Genomic DNA, 23,946 nt, shown 5'->3' with positions numbered 1-23,946 from the left:
TTTGGAAAGATGTGAGGACTACCAGGACTTACATTTCATCTGAAGAAAAACGTATTCCTGTAACTCTTCCTCTTTAACACGATCATATGAAACAACAAATCCATAACTAAACCAATAAACTATTTTGTTCACTGAATGAATAGACAAAAATATAGTTATTCTGGCAATTTCGCCCATTATATGGAGCCCAAATCTATGAGTTCTTCAATCTTTCCCACTTTATTATAAAGGATTCCAATCTGTTCATATCATATTAGGACAGTACGCATTCAAAGAATAGTTTTAAAAGTCACAAATGTTCCTATAAACACATCACAAATGTCATATATAGCAAAAGGAAAATCACTCCAAGAGAAAACTGTGACATTATCATTTTTTCCACCATAAATAGGAACGTAACATGGTTTTTCCCATAGAAACACGTTAAATCTAATAAAATAATGTCAATACAAGATCATACACCAGGTCTACCCTAATAAGAAGGTTTGCTCTAACTATATGAATATTAGCAACTAGTTTTTAGTGTCTTGGAAGAAGAGAATATTCAATATTTGTTAGATTAATGTCAGCATTCCTTTGGATTCTGGATTAAATCCCAAAGTAAATATAGAATCAAATTAGAGGTAAAAGATTTCATGCTATATTTTGAGAAAAATTCAGAGGATAATCAACTTAAAAAAACAAAGTTAGAGATATTAAAGATGGATCTTTAGTAGAACTGGAGTCCATGTCAGGTTGGTGCTTTGGTGCCATTTTTGTTTCTTTTGTTGTTCAGGACTGTGTCGCTTCCATAATTTCTTTCTATACCAATATTCCCTTTATTTGAAGTCTAATTTTTGAAATGCTGAACTGGATTCATGTCAAACGCTCCCTGAGAAACTATTTGATGTTGTTTCGACGTGGGACAGAGGAAGTAGAAGTCATCGTAACTGAAATGTTAATCCTAATAATAAAAGGAGAATATGGGGCTTTTTCTTAGGGAAGGTTTCCCTTTAGTGAGCAAATTAACAGAGGCAGGTTTGGGAGTGAAAGCTTAAAATAAACTACAATAAAACAGAATAAATCTGGTGAATGACGATTATTTTTGTTGGTGTCCAAACAAAATGCAAGAATTCTCTTTTTATATGAAATTTTGGAGGGTACTCGCATCAACTACTGCGAGAATAATTAATGACATCCCCACTTTTTAAACTATCACATTAAGGTTTTTTTTATTTTTCATTTACAATTATGTAAAGAAAGCACAAAAATGACAACATTCAAACTTTTTTTGACCGTATAAATGTGGCAGACGAATTGCTTTTGCTGAATTTGAGTTATTTCTGATTCATTGTGACGTGTTGAATTGCGTATTTATTGAAAAAGCAGCGAAAAGAGACAATAACAGTAAATGTACAAATTTGCATTCTTAAATCAGATTGAAATCCAGGCTGAAAAGAGGTAAAATAGCTGAGGTATTTTTTAAGGTCAGGGTGCCTTCAGGGCATTCAGAATTAATGGTCACACTTTGACCGAGGAGGAGAGTCTATTATCCATAATTTGTGAGACTTCTTCTTTAGTCAAATATCTCTAATACTTGTCTAAAGAGGTTATATTATGTGCAGAAACATGTTTGTATCCGTTAAACAGCAGCGTGCACCGGAACTACTCACATTCGAAACACTAAAGACGTTAACCTACTTTCTCTGAAGAAGATAATTAGCTCGGACTCCTCTCAGCAGATCAGCATTTCTGCACCTTAAAGATGAATTCTTTCATTAAGTCCAGCAACCTTTAGCTGCGTGTCACCAATCTGTAGACGGCGGCGTCCATAACTTCGTCTACTTGGTTCAGCCTCTTGAGCTCTTTCAGACAGAGGATGTACACCGGGGCCATGGTTCCGACGTTGATCATCCTCTTCAGCTCCTCCGTCGTGAACTCTTTAGTTCCTCCTGCAGAGGGCACCGAAGAACAAGGAGCGAGCTGCTAAATCAGCCGTTTTCAACAGGCGCGCTTCATCTCAACAAGCTGCGTGTCTTAGCTGTTCGTGAGGTTGTTCTCTAATGTGGCACTAAAATGCAAACAGCTGCATCAGCCAAATCTAACAGGAATTCACTTGTGCTGCTGTAGTTTGTAGGTGAAGCCAAATAAACGTCAAACTGATGAATATACATCCTTATAACATTTCTGACAGATCTGAAACTAAGGAAATAATGAGAAGTTTCTCGTCTACTCTCAAAATACCACATTTTTGTCTTGAGCTGACGATCCAGTCACTTATAGAATAACTTTTATTATAGTCATTGTGTGACCGCTGGTAAGTAAATTAGCCCATTAATTAGACAGAGCCAGGCATCATCAAACATTTAACAGCTGTGTGAAGCCGAGGTCTTGTCATTTGTTACATTTACTAAAGGTAACACCAACTAACTGGTAACATAACACTCACGTGTTGTTACTTTGGTAAAATCTTTGTGTTTTTCCTTTAATAGCAAATGAAATGCACATAATGAGCTCCCTGAACTGCTGCAGTTGTTTAATGGGAGGGCTTAAGGCCAGACTGGATGAGCAAGACCTGCAGACTAAAGTTCTCAGGAAAAAGACTCAATAATTCACAGTTAAATCTACGATAAAAAAAAATAAAAAAGTGTTTGTTGAAACACAGAAACTACCGAAGCTCGCTGGACTCAGAGCGCCTGCATCATTGCACAGAGGCGTTTTCTTGCTGTGGTCAAAGATTAAATAACATCACAAGCGGTTGTCTTGCTCATGTATTCAAAAGGCCCGTTCATGTACAGTTAGCTTGGGTTCTGATCCTGTGTACAGCAGCACCGACCTTGACGCTCTTCTGTAAATCGGTTGATGTTGCCGACTGCCTGGTTGAGGCTGCTCAGAGTCATTCGCCTCAGGTAGTTTGGTAAAGTCTGAAACTCGCTCTGTGACACCACAGACAGACTCTCAGCTCGTGGGGGAGGACTGCAGGGAAGGAGACGTTATTACAATGGAGACAGATACACGGAATTAAATCACAACTGTGAACACAAAGAAGGAAATGAATACCAGATATCAGAATAAACTAGATTTGTCCGGAAAATATGGGAAAAAAAACAAAATAAAAATAATTCTTCTTCTTTTGAATATCTTTTTTTCTGTGTTTTCTGTCAGAGGAGGAGTCAGCTGAGGACTTTCTATCAGGCATATTGGGACAACTCCATCAAAGGAGCTTGAACTCCCCTTTATGTGAAGAGCTCCTTTCATACACAAGTGTGTTACAGAGCAAAGCAATATTTAGACAAAAAATGAAGACCTCTCCACTGGCCGTAATCTTTTACTAAAACTGAAGAATGAAAAAAAAAAAAAAAAAAAAGTGCCAAAAGAAAGCGAAGAAACGACCATGTTTTTATTAAAAAAAGAATCAAAACCGCAGTCGTATGGTCTCACCTGCTAAACTAATCTACTGAAATGAAATACATATTAAGTCACCATCTTAAATTAGCTTTTGCAGCTCAGCAACAGTTTGATTTGGCTCAGGACTTCAGAGGATTCACAGCTTATATCACATAAAGAAGGTGTGAGGGCAGATTAGGCAAAGCATCCACAGCTGTAGTTTACTTTGCTTTGTAAAAAGGGTCAAATGTGGAGCAGCAGAGGAGAGATGGAGTCAAACAACACGCTGTAGATCCATATACGACTGGATTACTGACGGAGATGTGCGACCTTTGCTCAGATTTCAGCACATTGCAAACAAAAACCCAAGAACTCAGTGTACGATCTCTGTTAAATTCAGAATACTTTTGTTAATAAACCAGTTACACAAAATCCAACATGGCCCGAGGTGAAACTTTACATTCTCTACTGTCACCCTTGTGTTTTTAATGCTGTTGGGAAGGTTAGAAGTTGGTTTACCTGCGTCTGTCTTTTTCTGGACGGTAATGTGGATGCATGTCCACAGCAACTGTCTTCTTCTTCTGTGCCTGAGCAACAAGCTGCACAAAAAAGATGATGTAAAGAGATCTCAGATCCGGTTTAGACACCTTGAATATCAACAATCAGCAGGTGTGGTCTGACGGGGACGGTCGACACTTACTTTACATATATCCTGTGTAACAGAGCTGAGGTCTGGCATCTCGGGGGTGCTTGGCTCTTGGAAGTTTGTCCTGATGCGAGGTGTCCCCAAGCTGAATTCCTGGGTTAGTCCATCCAGCTCCAGACGACTGACAGCAGGGTCCTTTCCCTCCATTTCAGTCTCACTGTTCTTCAGGATTTTTCTATTTCTCTGTAGGTGAACGTGATACAGGTGAAAAGGATAAACTAAGCTAAGCTAAGCTAAGCTAAGCTAAGCAAGATAAACTAAGCTAAGCTAAGCTAAGGTGGTTGTTCCACCATATTTCTATTGGCTCTGGGTTATGATTTTGATTTTCCTATTTTAAAACATTAACTTCAAAGGAGACATATTATCCCCCTTTTATAACAATTGACACAATTTTCTGATATATACGAGACAGGCTTTGGTCAAAAATACCAGATGTGGGGGTCAAAGAGGTCGAAGCTTAGCAGAGGAGGTTGAGTGAACTTAAGGAGTCATTTTGGAATGAAAATTGGGCTCATTAATCGATGAACTTTCAAACAAATGGGGACTAAAATAAATCTGTTTTTTTGTGAGTTGTTTAGTTGTAATATATGCTCCCAGGAAGAGGGAAAAAAAAAGGGATTTTTCCATAATATGTCAACTTTAATCGTCTTTATCTGTTTTTTTTGAGGAAGGAAATCTTTGTTTAGGATCATTATATCACACCTAGAGTTACTTTCTCTTAACATTTAGCTCAAAGACAAATGACGACGTCCTTTATAGTTCATTGGTATAATCCAGGATTCATTGCTCCATCAATGAGCATCAAAACAGGCTTAAACCACGGAACTACCACCATGTTTCACAGTGTTGTTCAATGCAGTTTTATTGTATCCAAACATAAGGCTAATCTAAACCCAAAAGAAATAACTGCTAATTCTCCAGGTTACTATAGTTTTGTCTCATTTGTTAACTGGGTTATCTTCGTCCTTTTTAATGTCTATGAAGGTTTTAAATGCTTTAAAGCACCACTCTAGCTTGGAACATTTTGGGAGTTAACCTGTTGATTGGAGAAAACACTTTCCTTTGATCTTACATTCTGTAAAGAGTTTCCTAAAACAGACTCCAGGTGTGGCATCTCCGGCAACTTCTTGACATCCACATCGAAGAAGGATATATCTGGCACAGTGTACGCCCAGGCGGGTTTGGAGGCCGTGACTCCGTTATGAGGAGACGTTTGAATTTGAAAAGTGTGGCTGTTGTCGTCGGCCTGCAGGCTGATAGGCTCAGGCTGCCGTGCACTCTGCAGACACATTTAAAGGCACAAACTCTGAGCTGAAGGTTTGGGTCAGAACAAAGAAATTAATCATCACATGACTTTAAATTCAAAAAAGGAAAATGCTTTTCATACCTTTTTGGTGCTGACGAGTCGGTTCAAATATGGGGTTTGAAATGCTGGGACATCTGGAGTGGAAGGCAGGTCGGAAGGGCCAGCTGGGCCGCCGTTGCTTTGGGCCGCTGGGGAGCAGTGACCGTTTGTCTTTTTGATCTTAAATCTTGGGGTACAAAGTACAGGCGGTTCTGGGGACGCCATGTTGTCAACTAAAGATAACAAGAAAAATAATATTAATAAAAAGGCAAAACAGGTCACTGCAGTGTTCTCCTTCATTTATACTTTAACTGTATTGTGCAGGTTAAAGTTTATTTTCTCCTGTAATATTCTTCTTCTTCTAGTTTCAGGCCATAGCATTTAGGATCTACAGCACTGGCAGAAATGCAGTTTATGTTTTGTTACCGTGAAAACAAGCATAAAAGTAAGAATTAGGCATCTGCATCTGTACATGACACACAGCTTCTTTGGTAAGTCCACAACGTCTCACTGCCACGATTCTGCAGCAGCCAAGAATGAAACCAAAGTTTTAGAAGTTAAACATTTTCAGAACTTTAATAAGAATTTAATACACAGATTCATGACAGAGAGAAACTGTAGTAACAAATCTGGAGTTGCTAATTTAGTTCCATTTAAAGTAAATGTAGGAGATTAATACAAGGTGGGAAAAAGCTGTGATGAGTTGATATTGACTGTCTAAGGAGCTTTGTTTCTGGTACAGACCAAACTGGGATGAAAAGGGTGACAAAGTCCTTCCAATAGAAGTTCAGAGGTATATTCATCAGAAACCAGGAAATCAACTGTTCTAAGATAAAGAAATACAGCAGGAGAACATGACAACACTTCTGGCTTCCAGCAGGAAGAAACCGGTGTCGAGGTCAGTTACAGCTGGTAGTGACGCACCTCTGAATGGTTTAATGGTTTCATACCTTTTGTCTGCAAACTCTCCATAAAAGAGTTTATTGGTGGCACGGGTTTGTCTTGTGGGGGTCTGTTGAAGGAGGACACTGATGAAGCAACAAAAACTGTGACTACAAACTGAGATATCTGTATCAGTAATGCTACAAGCCATGTTTCTAATAAAGCTCTGCATCTATCAGAAGGTCTTATACGAGCGTGACGGCTCATTGTGATCTACCTTTGGGGCTTTTCAACGTTCTTCTGAAACAGATCCATAGTGAAGTCATTGTTCAGACACATGGTGTGCTCCGATATGCCAAAGTCGTGCATCTGGGGTGTCTGTAGCTCTTCGTCATCCATCCGCAGGGCGCATTTAGGAGTTATGGGCAGGGGGGGCGGTGCGGGTGTGTTTAGCGCAGGGTGTGGGAGGCTCATCTCAGGCATAGGTGGAACTTCAGAGCACCACTCTGCCCCAGCCAGAGCTCTCTTCAGCTGCATCTCAGACAGGCCGAAGTCTGAGAGCTGAGGGGTTCGCATCACATCGGTGAAGGGCTCCATTTTCTGAGGCGATGACAAACTAATCTCTTCCTCCTCCCTCTGGCTTCCCTCTTCTCCTCCTGTTGAGTTAGTTTCATCCTCTTCTGCCACTTTATCTTCAGCATCTGCCTCCTGATCTTTTGGCTCTGTGTAAGAGACCAAGGAGTTAGTAAGCTTCTTTAAAGACATTTTCGCTTGCGAGCTATGTTTGTGACTTACTGGTTGGTTTCTGGCTGTCGCAGGGAGCTTGGTAACCATATTTTTCCATGTGTGTCCTGAGCATCTGGATGTCATTAGAGACTCTTTGCTCCATCACTCTACAGGCCTGAATAAAGTTGCTCACTTCGTTCTGTTGAGCTTTCTTCTCGGCCAGCTCATTCTGAAACTTCTCCTGCACGTGGCCATAACATAAGAGTAAAAGTGCATGAATTTAGTTGTTTTGGATAGTCACGCCTTAGTTCAAAACAAAAGTCAACAAAACACTGGTCATGTCTCATGTTAGCTATTTGCTCCAGTTATATATATATATATATATATATATTGCAATTTGTCATAAATTATAATATATCAACTACCTGGTGTCTCTTACACGACTTATATAGTTTTAACAGACTGATGACTGTGCTGGTTGGTGTGTTACTGAGGACTTGAATTAAACTACGACGCATTCAGGTGTAAGGTAAAGGTGTAGCTACCTTTAGATTCCCGACTTCACTGTTCAATTCGTGATACGCCCGCATCCCTCTGGCTTGATTTTCTGAAATAAGAACGAACTTATATTAACATATATGAGCAAAATGACGTATTCGTGGCTGATATGAAGGAGCTGCACCGCAGGTCTGCTTGTGGCCGGATAACTCACCGCTGTCACCGTCGTCGTTGCGGTTCTCAAAGAAGTTTTGGAGCCTGGAAGTTTCTGACTGCAGAGTCACCGCCAGCTTTCTCAGTTTGGAGAAGAATTGGGATGTCGGATCCATTTTTAAGAGCTCAATGTATTCAACTAGCTCAAGATAAATTCATGAGAAAGCTGACCAGCCGTTTGTTTAAATTTTCTCTCCTCTAGCAGGAAAAAAACAAAACCGTTTTGATTTTGGCGCCTCTTCCGGCTTGGGCGGAAGTAGTTTCTTCTTCTTCGGTTTCAGTCACTCACATTTTGTTACATTTGCACCCCCTATGTTTGATAGTTGGAATTTTTTAAACCATGCTCTGTTAATTTCAATGTGGGATTAAATATCTAAATCATATATTGTATGATCTGCCCTGTGATTTTGATTCTATTCAATATTTTAATTTCAATCATTTTACATCCCATTGATGTAAATGTAAATGTAATTTATTTATACAGCCCTTTACAACAATCCATTTCGGTGTACCAAAGTGCTTTACAGCAGATAATAAATAAAGAAAAGAATAAGTACAAAACAATAAAATAACAGTAAACGCAATAAAATACAGCAAAATTGAATGAGATAATATAAAAGTGTCACCATACTACTGGGTATTAAAAGCCATCTGATTTTTTTATGCATGTCTTATTATATTCATATCATGTCTTACTCCCTTTATGTGTTGGATTATCATTGAAATCTTATCACTCACATTTGCATTTTGACGTCCATGCTTCTGCAGCATCTCAAAGCCCATGCAAATTGTTACAGTATGATTTATTTAAATGAAAAGGGCTCAGTTGCAACTGCTATTTTTGATTATTTTAAAAATGTGTGAGTTGTTTAGGCAAAAATGCAAATTAACTCCTGGTCAGAATTGTACAAAGCTGTGATGCTCTCGGTTCAGCACATTCAGTAGACCTCAGAGCTATAGGTTCTGTGATAAGATAACATGGATCATAAGTGTTAGGAAGGCTTATTTGGGCCAATGCTCGAATGTCTTTGGTACCAGGAGGAAATAGTAACAAAAGAGCCTGGAAGCATTGAGGCAAAAGACAGTTGTCTTTAGTGGAGATTATTCTGTATTACTGTGCACAGGGTCACACGACTTGCATGCCAGAGATGTAAGACAAAGACCATAGAAGCCAGTAACTTTTTATACCTACATATACGTGAAGAAAAACATGTGTATCTTCTGGTTTTTCAACATACTTTTGCAAATGCCTCTTAGATTTTACATAACAACACATAACCAGCTAAGGTACATTTAATATATCTACTTACTGAGTTTAGTGAATTCAGATATGTTTATTTGTGCTCAATATCTGTATTTGAGTACATATTTGTACTTTTTCTTTTTTGCATTTTTGCAAGAAAAAGCAATACTACAATACTTTTACTGAAATAATATGATTATTATGTTTAAACATAATATTTTACCATTAAGATGATCCAAAGAACCTGTATTTTTCTGTCATGTATTCCAACAGATTAAACAATAGGTCAAATATATATATAGTACATAAACAGAGGACAAACTTTGAGGGTCATTTCAATTTTGCACACCAAACAACTGAGGCGAGCTGCAAAGAAAACATGGTGGGCTTTACTTTTGTTTGGGTAAACACTTGTTTCAATCATTTATGAACAGAGCAAACACAATTTGTCAGAACATTGCTCGGGACCATGGTTCACACACTGACTCCCTGTGTCTGTGTGGTGCAGGGTCCTGGTCCAGAGTGTCTGTTCCTATCTGGGCGAGAAATTCACAGTACAGGAAACTGAAGTGGCTAAGAGGAACCTGGACCCCACTGATTAGGACATCGAGCAACTGCCTGCTAAAAGACAAAAGGGAGGTCAAACAGCTGGAGGTCAACTTGGCTGCGGTCTGCTACCAGCTGGGTACTGCTGTGAGGAAACAGAATCTGGTCCTTATACATGCAGCTTTACTTATCCGATGGTATTCTGGAAGCCTTGAATAGCAAGTTAGTGATGAATCTATCAATCCTATGCAGGGAAATCATTTAAAGACAATTTCATAATCGTAAATTTGAAAAAAAACAAAAAAACAAGTCATCTTATGTGATGTGAAAATTTACAACCTTTTTACATCTATGAGGACAAATTATGCAACCTTAAGGTCAAACTTCCCCAAATGAACTCAATAAGTCTTATTTTCTGATATTTGACATTCTACAGTAAAAAAAGATAAACATAGATTTCTATGACTTAATAACACATTATTTTAAATGCATTGATACTGTTTCTTCTTCCTATATTTGCTTATAAACATAAGCTGCTTATTTCTTAAGTTTTCCATCAGATGGAGCTCATAGTGAGCTTTACACTCACTAATCTGCTGACTAATATGAGCTATAAGCAACCGTTTAAGTTTAGTTTCATAGCTAAAGAACATTTAAAGTTGTTTTTTATTCTGAAAATTCCTCGTCAGATCTAACCGAAAAGTTCCTTTAGTACATGCTGATGCTCTGTAACCATCTGATGGGAGTGTTAGTCCAAATGCTGGGAGCTGCAGGGAGTTTGGTGCAAAGGTCGGTGATGCTGCAGTTTTCAGGGTGAAGGGTTGATGGCATTAGGGCTGTGTGATTTCCCAGCAGCAGAGGTCATTAAAGTTTCACTGTCTCTGTTTATTTTAAGTTTGATTTAACATGTCATTATACAGAGGCAAACCTGAGGTGACACAACAACTCAGTGACCTTTCTCTGAGCAAATACACTCACACACACACTTTTAGCAGATTAATCTTTGTGAAGAATTTCACTGACATGATGCATTCACTGACCTTAACTTTGTCTTGTACTTAACCCTTAAATTAAGACTCTGTGATTGAGGGACAACATGCACTAATTGGTCCTCACAAAGTTAGATTTACAAGTACACAAACACAAAGTCTGAGAAAGGAAAATTGATAAGTAAAAGTATAATTTTTGCATAAATAACCTTTAAAGTTGGAAGTTTATTACTCAAGATCCAATAACTGACTAATTAATTTGGTAGCCCACTGATGTAGAAGACTTTTCTGGGTTTAACTGAAGCTAATCAATAATTTAATAAGCAAACTAAGTTGATGTTTTGATGCCATTCCCGAGAAATAATACAAACATACTCTAACTCCAGCAGCAGAGAATTAAATATGCAGTTTTCAGATCACAAAGATAAATGTGACAGAAAAACACTGCGTTCCTGTGGGGATTAAGGCAAGCTGCATCTATCTTCTTGGTATGAAAATAAACTGAATATTTAATACTGCAGAGCTGTGACCTTCCGCTGTCTTTCTTGTGAGCTGAATTGGCAAATTTCCTTTTGCCGACACAGGAACAAATGTTTTTCCTTCCATTTAAAGGGAGCAACAGCAGTGCTTTGATGGCTCAATTGTTCATGCTTTAGAACTAAATTAAAACCGATTTTCAAAGCCCGATTCTGCTCTTAACCATGCAAATGGTGGCTTGACATAGAATTTGCCTATGATTAAGTTTTGAAGAAAATTATAGAATTGCTTTTACGTAACAAATAAGCCTGTGACTACTCAGAGCGGGTCAGTCATGGCGAGCTGATTCTGCGTGTTACGCTGAGAGGGACGGCAGAATGACAGACTACTGGACACAGTTACATGTTAAGATCAGACACAAACTCACAGTGATTGTCCACTTGGACCCGTTGTTGTCATTCTCTGCTATAAAGAAGATTTTTTTTATCTTTGAATCTCAGATAAGTCCAGAGTCCGCTTAATAAGGGGCTTAAGAGTGTGGAGCCAAACTCGATGGATTACGTTAATACTGAAGCAATATCAGCTTGAAACTGGAGCTCAACGAGTGGTTTGTGCAGTGCTCCTTTTAAGGACTGATTTGTATAAATACACTTATAGAAAAGCCCTATAAAGGTGCTTTCAGTGAAGTGCAAGGAATCATTAAAGTAGCCCTCATCATGCAGTCCAGGTGGGTTTATGGTACAAGGTTACTTTGACAGAAAGGCATGTTAAACTAACCTGTACCGTAATCCGGAAATCTAGTGCCCAGATTGGTGAGCCATGGTCGTTATTATTGTTGGACGACATCTTCGGCCTAACTGAATTAAGACAACACTGAATAACCACAGCATCAGATGATTTTCACATTTTATTCTCTACAATATCATCAAAGCCCTTCCAACCGTTGCTCCCAAAGCACTAAAACTGCCTCATTTTATATCTCTTTCCTTGTTTAAAGTTTGTGGCATCTGCAAAGATTATTACATATTCTGTAAGAATAATAGGATCAAGACCTCTCCTAAGATTTAGATTGTGAGCCAAAACAATCTTAATGAGCCCCTGTTCTGTCATAATGATGAAGTTCCAAAACTCTTTTCTAAGGTCAGTGCAGTTAACAGAAATCCCAGATTTGATGTTGGACAGCTAAAGATGAGAGATGGATCAAGCAAGTAATTAAATCTGTTCCAGCTGTCACTTTATTATGAACTCCACCTGTTTTCTCTGCTGATGTGACGAGCATTGAACACATTTCAGCAGCATCCTCTCATGCCTTGTGAGCCAGGAAACAAGTTAAAGTTAGAAGCTGGGAGGTGTGGCAAATAATAAGTAAGTTTCAGAGCCGGAGATGTGGGTTTGACTCAGACAGTTTGGTTGGAGTCCCACGTGACACCGTTGTGCTTTTGTTAATCTTGTCCTCACTTGCTCTCTCGTTTTGTTTTCAGCAATAAAACCTCTTTCTTTGGAACAGAACAGGGTTTAGCTTAAAAGATGTCAACCTTTTGTTCTGATGCATGGGCTCACATAGAACATTTTATTCCTACGAACTGTGATATTAAAGATTTGGCATCTATTCAGACAAACTCTGGACATTTGAAGGCTTTTGAACGAAAGCCAGGACTTTTTTAGGAACTCAAATATTAAAGGACCTTCAAGTGCAGTTTCACAGGGATAGTTTCTTGGCCCCAGGGTTCGATGTCTCCTCCACCACCAGCTCATTGTGGACCTGGAATAAAGGATTCCAGATTCACCAGGACATGACGCTACCTGCTGAAGAAGCTGCTGGAGAGGTTGGAATCTGGTGGGGCTTTTCAAAGGGATGGAGTCTAAGTGAACCTACTCCCCAGCTTCCTTCTACCTCTACAAATACAAACACCTGACAGAGTCAGGCACCATTTCTCTGTTTGGATGAAAGATTAAATGACCTGCTGTTCTCACCCATATTATTGTAATTATATTCACTACATCATGCAACAATCATTCAAACTTTCATGTCACCTTAGTGTGTCTTGTGTAGTGCTATGCTTAAATAAATGTTATTTCAAAGGAAATAAACACAAGTTATTACCTTTTAAAAGCAAAATTCTGGCTCATTGCAACTTGGGTCCTGTCAAGAGTAATGAGACAAAACATTAAGCCTGTTCATACAATAAACAAGTATGGACTGATTATCCTGGAACCTCAGATTCTAGACAGATTGTACAGTAGCTGCAGTGAAGCTAGTTCTTGCTATCAGTGTGCAGAGTGTGGGGAATGCGGAGAAATGTAAGGATCTGCGGTAGTTTTCTCTGGGGAAGAATTTAAGAAACAGCACAACTGTGTGAAACTCCCAGTGGGCAGTGATGAGTAAAGCTTGAACATGGTTCTGGGTCCTCTCTGCGTTGGCGCTTTGGAAAGGCACAGGTACATGTTGTGGTGTTTTGCTACCACTTGTGAGCAGTCGGATAAATAATGTGGAACAATCTGAGCTGTGGGCTGCTCATGGCTGTTTTGGTGTTGGTCCTTTAGCTTTGCTCTGCGGTGGAAAACGCAGAAGTCAATGTGGACAAAGTGTTCTGTTTTGTGACTGAAAGAAAGTGTTTTGTGCTAAAATCTGTGCTGCTTTGATATTTATTTGTTTTTGGCACTGCTCAAGCTAACTTCCAGCCACTCAGCATTCGATCAATGCACAGCATCGTCAAAACATTCAATTATCAATAAAAAATGAGTAATCTCAGAGGGTTATATTTGCACTGTTAAATAAATAAATAAATTGGGAGGATGGCACGTCTCACCATCTGTATTGAAAAGTTGAAAGTTAACCCAAATCCTTATTTCTGCTGGTGCTGAGACGTACAGATGCGTCTGTGCAGGCATAAACAGCCCCCAAGGTGTTGGGGCTTGTGTTTGAACAAACCTGATCTAGGCTGCTCTAACTTGCAACTTACAGGACTGAAAGGACATGCACCTTCAGGGGTCATGTGGTGCCATGCCAGATATAATCAAGATTATAATTTCTGTTTCTCACGGCTTCCTAAACCCACTTCAGCAACATGCAAGACTGTGTGCCTGCACAAGGCTTGTCAAACAGGCAGGTACATGAATGAATGATCCTTTTTTCAATTAATTCAGCTTCACCATGAGCACCTAAGTTCCAGTGTCTCGTAATAACTCATGAGACACTTGATTCCTCTTTACTTTTGTTCTAACTAACTGTTCGGTTGGATTCAGCCACCAAAATTATGTCATTAGGTTTAAAGAACTGAACAAATTGGTTAAGTATGGAAAAAGTCTTTGAAATCCCGAAACGGTCCTTAAAAAACATCATCATGTGACAGGGTTGAATAAGATTAGACCCATCTGTGGCTGGGAGACATTAATGACGGATATCTGAGGTTCCTAAAAAACATAAAATGGCAACATCGTCTAAGACTGGTTTCATAAAATACAGTTAAGTACATATTTCCCCCTCTACCTGAGATAATGGGTGCACCCAGAACCTTTTTCAAGGCTTTGGATACAGATCTGGCTTCTCATGAGGAATCTTCCAGTCCTTCTTGGAAGTGGATAAACTCTGCAAACATCAATACTAAATTGCAACTTTAACAACAAGAAGGCTGAGACCACATATTTGATCGTCTTTACCAGTGAGGTTTTTGTTTATTGCTGATTACTGATGGATAAGAAGACAATATGACTCCTAGACTGACTAAATATTCTAAATTGTCCATCTCACAAATGAATAAGTGTCCCATTTGTATCCAAGTCTGTCCATCACTTAACTAAACAAAATGCCCTGTAAATGCATAGCTTTTGTCTTTTCCTTGAAGTAATAAGTCCATGTGCTTTCTTTTTTTTGTCTTACAGAAGTCCATCCTCAGATGAGCTGAGCAGAACCATTTTTTCTATGTCCTTCTTGACATCTGGGAAGCCCTGAAGCACATCCTGGAAGTCGTCCCAGGACAGAGAAAAACACTGGCAGTCAGTCAGCGCCTTCACTGTGGCCAGATGTTTGCCTTTGGTCAGCACACATGTCTCTGCAGTCACAGAAGGAACCAGAAGACCGTTATTAATGAGCGTGTAAACCCTAATGATGGGGATGAGCTCTGACAATTAATCCTAAATTAAATGACCAGACGTAGCTGAGTTGTGTGGGGAGGGAGTGCTTGTTCCTACTGAAAGCCTGAGAATTAAAAACTGATAAAAAATTGATTTAATCTCTTTGGGTCTGATCTTTGAAAGCATTCTGTCGTTACAGCCAGTTTTCTTTCGCTGATGGAAGGTGAGCTGTAGCTCACAGAAATGACCTTACACCTCTGTAACGCACTCACTTAGTGCAATAATCACTCTACACTGGTATTTGTGGGGGTTCTGTGTCCCATTTCAGTCACTGCAGCTTCTCCCAGCACCACAATGAAAGAAGCAAATACACCACGTAGAGGGGATACTGTCTGAAGTGGAGAACCAAGCAGAGAAAGGCTGAGTTCAGTGGAAAAATACAATTTAGTGCAAAAAATATATACATGAAAAAGTTCTACCGGTGCTTAGAGCTATATTCAACATCAGATCATGCTGCTATGGACACTGATCTGGTTGGGGCCCATAACGGTGCTCATAGTTATGCTTCTTACTTCCTTTACGATGTTCCATCTACTAATTAAAAATGATTTAATACATACAGACTTATGTAAATGTGTTGTATGGCAGATCAACAATCCAATCCAACACTGACAACAGGGAGAGGTCACCAGTCCACCACAGGGCCACATAGAGACAAATGACCCTGCGCACTCACACCGGCTCCTAGGGTCAGTTTAGAATCACTAATTAACCTTTCATGTGTGCTTTTTGGGCGATGGACGCCACACAGAAGGGCTCCAGCTGGGATTCAACTTAACTGCAACGACTCTTTGCCAAAAAAAAAGCTCATAAAAATTAAAATTGAGATGTGAAATTTATGTATGACACATTCATTGCTTGCTAGTAACACTTTCCCACAGTTTCATGGTTTCCATAGAGGTTGGTCATTAAAATATGAAAACATTAATGTGGAGATTAACGAGGGGGAAAAAAACATTTGAAAGTATTTAAATGTTTTATCAAATGTAACTTAAGATTTTATGAGATTACCTCCGAAAAAGTCTCCATCGCACAGCTCCCTCTCGTAGGAATCCATCTCCATGACAACCTGGCCGTGGTCGATGAAGAACATGCGGTCACCTGGGACGTTCTGACGAACGATGACGTCTCCCTCCTGGAAAACTTCGTACTCCAGTTTGAGAAGGATGACGTTAATGAAGGTTTCGTCTCTGTTCTGAAACATGGGCACTTTTTTCAGCAGCCGGCTGCACATCACCGTCACGATTTGCTGAAAAATAAATACAAAATGATTAGAAACACTGCCATTTCCAACTTTTTGGGAACTGAGGTTGTAAATCCGACATAAGCATTCATTTCTAAGCTGTACCTCTTTGAGTGCTGAGGACACTACATCCATGACGTCCTTCTCATTGAACCACTTCCCTCCGTAGCGCGCCTGGTAGTAGTTGCTGATGCGAAGCTGCAACTCTGGCGGGAGCTTCATGAAAGCCATGTAGTGCTCCAAACGGCTCATCTGTTGAGAGTCACAGCTGTTTCACACACCTCCCTTCACACAATGATTAAATAAGCACCCGGCCTGATTATGTGCTCATGTGTCCACTTTCCACAACTGCATAGCATTACGATGAGAGGACTATTTCTACACACTTTTCCTCTGAAAATGCAAACTTGAAACTAAAATGTCACAGTAGTGCAAGTTTCAGTAAATGTATATGCAAAGAGATTGCAAAACCCAATCCCAGTTCCTCCCCTTTTGCTCTTCCACTTCTCTGTTTCTCATTCAAGCATGAAGGGTAGATGACACTTTTCTTTAAAGAAACGAAGCCCTCCAAATGGCCTCCAACACCCTGACTGAAGGGTTAGACGTCCATTGCTCCTTAAATGCTTGAAGGAAAGGGACATTTCTGCAAAATACAAGGAAGGAATTGTGAATGGGTCTAAGTGTAAACCACAAGGACCTTGCTTTTGTATTCCTTGGCTGCTGGGTCGACGTTGGCGATCATGGTCGTAGCGTTGGCCACGAGGACGGTGTACATCAGACAACCGGACACCATGCTGACCATGACGATCCACATCTCAACATAATCTGGTGATGAACAATAGCAGCTTCAGCTCCATCTGATTTATTCAAGCGTCAGAGTAAAAAAAGAAATAATCCTCACTTGTCGGAGCGTCCATTGAGCCATAAGAGAGAGCAATCATCTGGGAGAGAGCTCGGAAAACTCCCCAAGAGTATTTCACGATGACTGTTGCATTCTGGCAGAAAAGAAAAGTTAATAAGTTATATTTTTTATTAACAATGCACCGTGTATCAGAGACGTCTGATGTACCATTAATAGTCTTATTTTTTCAGTGTTTCACACAGTAGTTTTTTATTCATGGATATTTCTTTGTTCACGTGGTGGAAAAAGGAAATATTCCACTTAACCTGTTTTAAAATGATCAATTTTCTACACTGACAGAAAAAAAACTGACAGGCCTCTTCACAAACACCTCATTAGCATCAATCAGCATTAACAGTCTTTTTCATTTCGAGACAGTTTTTACCATCAGGTTTTCTTTCCTGACCCAGCAGTCGCTGGGAAACTCCTCCAGCATGGGGACAAAGTACTGGATGCAGCCATTCCAGTGACACAGCAAAAAAATCATCATGAAGAGAGACAAGATGCGGAAGAACAGGCGCACCACCTCCAGGTTTGCATTTGACACCTGTCAAGAAGAGATGTCATGAGACATGACATTTAGTAAGCAAATCATACTCAGTACAGATCATCTTGTCAGCTTGTCTTGGCTGAGATGTGTGAAATGTTGCCGACTCTCTGACCTTAAAATGATGCTGTGAAAATATCAAGTGAATATGATTTCTTTCTGACTGAACAATTTGTGTGTTCCTTTGCTAAAACTCATTACGAAGACAGTTTGGGTTTGAAATAACAACCGTGATCAAAGCTGAGCAGAATGTGAACCAATTCTATCAAATTACCGTGAAGGCTTGAGGTTTACTTTCATGGATATAATTCAGAAGATTCTCATTTTTACCTGGTTTATGGAAACTTCTGTCTTACTTCCATAGCTTTAGCTGTTGTTAAGGTTTGGGGGCATCAAATGACAAATTGACTACAACAAAGTCAGATGTGGCAAGAAACATGAGCTGTCAAACGATCAGACAGGCTGTAAACAAGTCAACAGTTTAGTCAGATTATCTAAACCACTTAATTTACACCATAAATAATTAAATAATCCCCATCACAGGTAAAACTGCGCGCACAGCAGTGGTCAGTTCAGCCAATCATCAGTGAGTTTGAATTATTTCCATTCATTCTTTGTCTTTCCATATCAATTATTAATTCTGAATATATAGATATGCTTTTTTTTAAATGTTTATCAGGAAAAGTGGCTGAGTATTTGCAAAAGAGACCCAGGTTGTAATAAATCTGTTAGAAATCAGAGCCCAAACGCTACCCGTACACATGAAAGACATTTTCCACCAACTGTGCAAAGTCGCAAATAAAAACAAACAAGCACAAAACAAGATGAATGTGGCATTGTTCATGAAAAAGCAACATTAAAAAAAGTGGTTCCAAGTTATTCCCGATCCAAACAAAGTGAGCTGGACGGAGAAACAGAACTAGGTAGCAGAACAGAGGATCTGATGAAACGATGAGAAGAGTGAAGAAGGAACAGAAGAAAGAATGAACACACGAGTAAAGACAAAATTAAGGTACTCAAAGCCGGACTAACACAACATAAAGCAGTTTGGGATCAAATCCCTCCATCATCTACATGCTTAGCTAGACTCAAGTGGACCTAAATGCTGTGCACATGCATTTTCCTGTAAAAAGTAAAGTGTAAGTTTATTCTAATACATCTGAAACCCCAATAAAGCTGCTCTCATTCACAAAAAAATAAGCCTATGAAAACTACGTGCCACTTAAAGCATTTTCACTCTGCTCTAATAAAATCCTGATTTGATAACTGCAGCGGGCAAAACTCCGAATTCAAGCGACGTACAGATGTTGGCTGTACTTACATGTACAATGATCTCCCACAGGCAAAGTTAGAAATGACAGAATGTCTTGAACAATTTCTCAGACACTCGACAGCATTGTGGCATCTAACACACTCTGGTAACAGCTCGAGCCGCCTCACATGCATGTGTACCAGGGCAAGAACGATGGTCCAGTTAACCGTGCACGTAACTGTGCTGAATGTTCTAAACCAACCTAAGAAAACTGACCAAACATAAATAACCAAAAACTAACACAAGATGACATATACGCTGCATATTGACTGAAAGTACACAGCGCTTTCTTTGTCAGGCACTTTATCTAAGAAGCTAAAAGGTTTCTTTAGATCGGTTTCTTCACTGTAGGGTTCACTGAGTTCTAAAGTCATGTGAAGATTAGGCAAATGAGTCCGAAGTGTAACAAATCAACATCTCTAATTGCTGCTGTAGTGGGGCTGCAGGGTTGATTATAGTACACAGACACAGATGGTGAAAGTAGGAAGTGCCTTCAGCAGAATTCACGTAAAAAATGGCCATGTTGCACCTTCCCTCAGGGTTGTGTTCAGGTTTGGGTGTTTTACTGCCACAGCATGTGCTCACTTATGTGCTCCCCCACTCACCGGACAAGGCAATCAAAGGCAATGTTTGAATACTGTGTTTAGAAACAGTAACACTGTAAAGTTAACACGTGTTAATAGTTATAGCAGAGATTGATTGTTTCTATGACTGTGGCTGAATGGCAGAAAAAAGACTCAACCATTCAGAAATGTTCAATGCAGCAAATCCCACCTCAAAAGTACCCGGTACACTCAAAAGTACAGTATTTTCCCACAGTAACTAGTTTCTTAGTGTGTTTAGTCAATGGATCTGTGGTCAAAACACAGGAGGTCAGAGAGGGGCTCCTCAAAAGTCTCTTGAACCTGCATAAAATTCCTACCAAACCAAACAAACAAACCAGAGCATGAACAATGATGAACACAAGGAACACCAGTGCAAGAATGGCTCAGTGTGTTTCACAACTCCATGTCTATTAAGATTTCCAATAAATCCAGACAAAAACCAAAGATGCATTTGATGGCAACATCAAGTCATCCAAATGTCTCTGAGACTGAATTAGAACAGTAATATTACCAGCTATTTCCATTCAGTAAGGTCCACTCAGTTGTGACTTCAAAACATGACCAGAAGACGCACAGATACTCTCTGTTTTGCCATTCAAACTGCAGATCTGACAGTTCACTTCACAACTTGAAAACTAAAAGAGTGTTAAGGTTTCCTGGTTTTCAGGGATTGCATGAACTCAGAGCAAGTATCATCGCACCAAACTATGCTATAAAGATTGGATAAAGATTTGGAATCATAAAAAAGAATATCATGAATTATCGATACAAAAACTAAGATTTAGAGTGAATTACTGTTACATTAAGATGGACATAAAGTTTTAGTTGGTTGAGTCCAATGTTTCATCTCAACGTGTCGGATGAGAAACAGACAAAGAAGATCTGACAATAATCAGTTCTTTAAATTGTTTTTTTGAGCGATCAAAGTCACGTTCGTCACTGGAACCCAGTGTGGTAAGGCATCAGCAGCGAGGGCAAACAGCTGAGGGAGCTTTCAGAGGTCTGTAGTTTGTGTTTGAACGTACTTTCTCCACTTCGTTGAAGAACCTGACCAGTCTGGACACCCGAGCCAGCCGGATCAAGCTGAGGATCCGCACAAACATCAGTATCCTCATCATCTTGTTGGTCTTGGTAGGATTGTCATCATTTTGGTATTGTAAGTCCTGTGAATAGAAATAAAAAAGGCATTTTCATGGCTTATTATTATCAATACACATTATTCTACTTTACATCTAGTATATGTAATTTGTTCTGGATTAGTTCTGATTTGTTTAAGTGCTGTACAAAACTTTTTAAACATGAATCACAACGAAATTATTTTAGAATAACTGCATCTTTGCTTTGTCAGCACTGCAGCACACTGTTGGCTTTTAACTTTAACAGTCCGTTCATCATTACCGCAAACAGCAGTATGTATCCAATTGGGAAAGCTGCTATAACATCTGGTATGAACCATGTCCTCAGGTAACTGACTCGGATCCGCTTGATGTCCAGAATAGCTTCCTGAAAAACAGAAGGGCGCAGTGGATCGAGCAGATGGATGAAGACACTGTGCAGCATATGCCACAATCACATGAATAATGTAAGACTTGATCTGAACCGATATGTCAGGAGTAAGTTCAAAATTGAGAGCGTCAGTGACGCCAGATGAGATAACAAGGCTGCCCAAAAAAACTAAACATTCATTCGACAGCATCACTGAAGTGTTGTGAATATTTGAAACAGACAGAAACCGACTGAGAATAAATCTGGCAAAACCAGATGTTTGCGTGGGAAAACACCCCAGATGGGCCGTTTGTGATTGGCCGGAATGCCATGAGCCGATGAAAATAAATGGGATATGCTCTGTAAAATACTTAATAGTAAATGATATATACTCATTTAAGCAAAACATCATAATCCTTGTTATAAAATCAGACAGCAGGTGCCAATGTTGCCTGTGGCCTGATGGAGCTCAGTGGGAGGTTAATCTAGCCTTCCGTGTATTGAGTAGATTACAGATGGAGCAGAGATGGATTGTATGAGCCTGAGGGATTATCGTCTTCCAGATTGTGTCTGAAAATAGAGCGCAGCCACTCTCACCTCTGCGTCCTCTGTTATGATACCCATTCTGAAGTTTAAAACCACATCTATCAGAAACAGAGTGTCTGAGAACACGTTAAAGCTTTCCCATGCCAGCCCGCTTTTGCCATCCAGAAACGCTATCTCCATGGGAATCCCAATCAGGTTCAGAAATGTGATGGCCATCATGCACATGATGTAGTAGCTCCTACAGGAGAGAGACCACAAAAGCATAAATTATGTCAGTGTTAGTGACCTTTGAGTACCTCTCAGATCTTGTTTTCCATGTAGGCTTGTAGTGGAAAGTCTCAGTTCATCTGCCAGAAGAAGCTCATTAGACAGTCCCGCTGCAGCCAGTAAGTCAAGCTGATTTATGCACACTAAATACTCTGATAATGTAACTGCACATCTCCTCAGTAAGGTTTAGATTGCCGGGCTCAAATATCTGCTCTCTGATCCCAATTGTTTCATTGCCTCTCTGATTTCACTCCATATGATCACCTTACAGACTAATAACGATGCTACACTGATAAAGCAAAACCAGCCATCTCTGAAAACATGAACCTTAAAGAAGTCATTTGAACTATCTCTTTTCATCTTCTAATCCTTGAGTATCATCTTAAATCGCTCTTGACAAAATAAGAGTATCGTGAGCAAAAATCATCTCTAACTCTTGTTTATTTATATATAGTTATTTTAGCTTTATTTACAATATATTAAAATGAGAAAAAACTACGAAAAATGGAAGAAAAACTTCTGAAACAACAACTTTACAGTATAGACAAAATTATAGAATGAAAACATTAAGTAGTAAACACTAAAAATAAGTATTATAAACTAGAATTGCAACTAATGAATCATTTCACCTAAATTGTTGAGTTACTTCCTTGATTGAAATGTTAAAGAAGATGAGCAATTACAAATCTTAATACACAAGATGATGTCATTCACTCTTGTTTTTCCCGAGCAAATCTCTAAAAGTTTTCTTTTACAAACTGAAACTTTAACTTTACAATATCTGGCATGTAATCACTTATGAAAAACACGACTCAGTAATGAAATATTGGCAAAGTGTTTTGGCTCAAGCATGGATGGAACTTTTTGTTTTGAGCTTGAAATGATGTCATTAATCATCTACAATCGTCTACATCAATGAACCAGAAATAGTCCAAAGAAACAGTGGAAGTGATGTACGGGACTGGCCTGATTCTATCAGACTTATTAAATACCTCATGAGGCTGAAAGGGTGAATGACAAAGACTCCGCTCTCCAGCTGGCGGATGCACTCCTTCTCCACGGCCACCTCGCTGCCGTACACGTACAGGGACTGCCTGTTCAACTGTGGGAGAAGCAGGGCTCTCCATCCACAGGTGAGTTTGGAGCGTCCCACGACGGGACATTTTACTTTCTCCATAGCAAGTCCCTTAGATCAGTCCCTATGATCAGCTGAATGAGCAGGCCATCCTTCCTCTGCTGCTGCTGCTGCTGCTGCTGCTGCTGCTGCTGTTTGTTCTTCTTCTTGGGATGAGTGAAGTACGACTCCAGCAATCCTGACGTCCCTTCTTGATCACAAGGTAATTTTACATCCAGCCTCCCAACCTCAGGGCTTACTGACGCTATGTAGAATGAGGCGAGTGGATACCCGCCTCTCTGCTCAGTCCCTCTCTCCCTCTCTTCCTCTCTGGCTGCCTCTTTCTATTTCTGCCCCCACCCCTTCACTTCTTTTCTCTTTCTCTCAGCTCATCAACTATTCAGTAACTGTGTCTCATCTCACATGAATCAAGCCATGTCAAGGGGACAAAGTCCAGCTCACATTAACACGAAAGACAGTGGTGGATGCATGTGCGTGTAGAGGGGATCACAATTATTGTCATGTGAACTAGACATCTGGCAGTGTGTGCAAGTTCAGTCAGGGAAAACTGTCACGGATGTAATTAAACCCTGCTCTGTGTTACCTGATGCTGTACATACAGTATGCTTGCAGCACTGAGCCAACTCCTTGGCTGTTTGTTTTCACATTTCACATTAAAAAAAGAAAACAAAACAGAGGCAGCATTAGTCTTGAGGATTATAAAGTGATAAATAGGGATATAAATCATCTGGATTTGCTTTTTCGTGGAAGGAGAGGAGGATTCGTTGCAAGCTAGCAAGT

General features: G+C 39.7%; 2 protein-coding genes and 1 long non-coding RNA gene across 3 annotated transcripts; 1 reads left to right on the top strand and 2 right to left on the bottom strand.

The window, feature by feature from the left end:
- Positions 1-1,330: 1,330 nt before the first annotated feature.
- On the bottom strand, positions 1,331-7,892 carry ska3 (spindle and kinetochore associated complex subunit 3). The gene is made up of 11 exons (XM_072397444.1): positions 7,738-7,892; positions 7,571-7,632; positions 7,095-7,266; positions 6,577-7,021; positions 6,368-6,429; positions 5,460-5,650; positions 5,145-5,351; positions 4,067-4,255; positions 3,886-3,965; positions 2,816-2,955; positions 1,331-1,931 (listed from the first exon to the last, which is right to left on the bottom strand). Exons 1-11 carry the CDS (start codon positions 7,850-7,852, stop codon positions 1,774-1,776), a joined length of 1,821 nt encoding a protein of 606 aa, XP_072253545.1. The 5' UTR covers positions 7,853-7,892; the 3' UTR covers positions 1,331-1,773.
- A 4,401-nt stretch (positions 7,893-12,293) lies between these two features.
- LOC140319991 (uncharacterized) lies at positions 12,294-15,041 on the top strand. The gene is made up of 2 exons (XR_011917995.1): positions 12,294-12,356; positions 14,877-15,041. It is a non-coding gene; the product is annotated as an uncharacterized lncRNA (long non-coding RNA).
- On the bottom strand, positions 14,427-23,621 carry hcn5 (hyperpolarization activated cyclic nucleotide-gated potassium channel 5). The gene is made up of 10 exons (XM_072397753.1): positions 23,024-23,621; positions 21,816-22,002; positions 21,132-21,236; positions 20,759-20,896; positions 17,655-17,816; positions 17,270-17,363; positions 17,066-17,193; positions 16,474-16,620; positions 16,137-16,374; positions 14,427-15,043 (listed from the first exon to the last, which is right to left on the bottom strand). Exons 1-10 carry the CDS (start codon positions 23,206-23,208, stop codon positions 14,868-14,870), a joined length of 1,560 nt encoding a protein of 519 aa, XP_072253854.1. The 5' UTR covers positions 23,209-23,621; the 3' UTR covers positions 14,427-14,867.
- Between the last annotated feature and the right edge of the window lie 325 nt (positions 23,622-23,946).

This window comes from Leuresthes tenuis, unplaced genomic scaffold, assembly GCF_036924035.1.
Source record: "Leuresthes tenuis unplaced genomic scaffold, fLeuTen1.0.hap1 SCAF_12, whole genome shotgun sequence".
Classification (NCBI taxonomy): Eukaryota; Metazoa; Chordata; class Actinopteri; order Atheriniformes; family Atherinopsidae; genus Leuresthes; species Leuresthes tenuis.
Note: the sequence above shows the minus strand (reverse complement) of the source record. Positions and strands in the feature narration are given on the sequence as shown.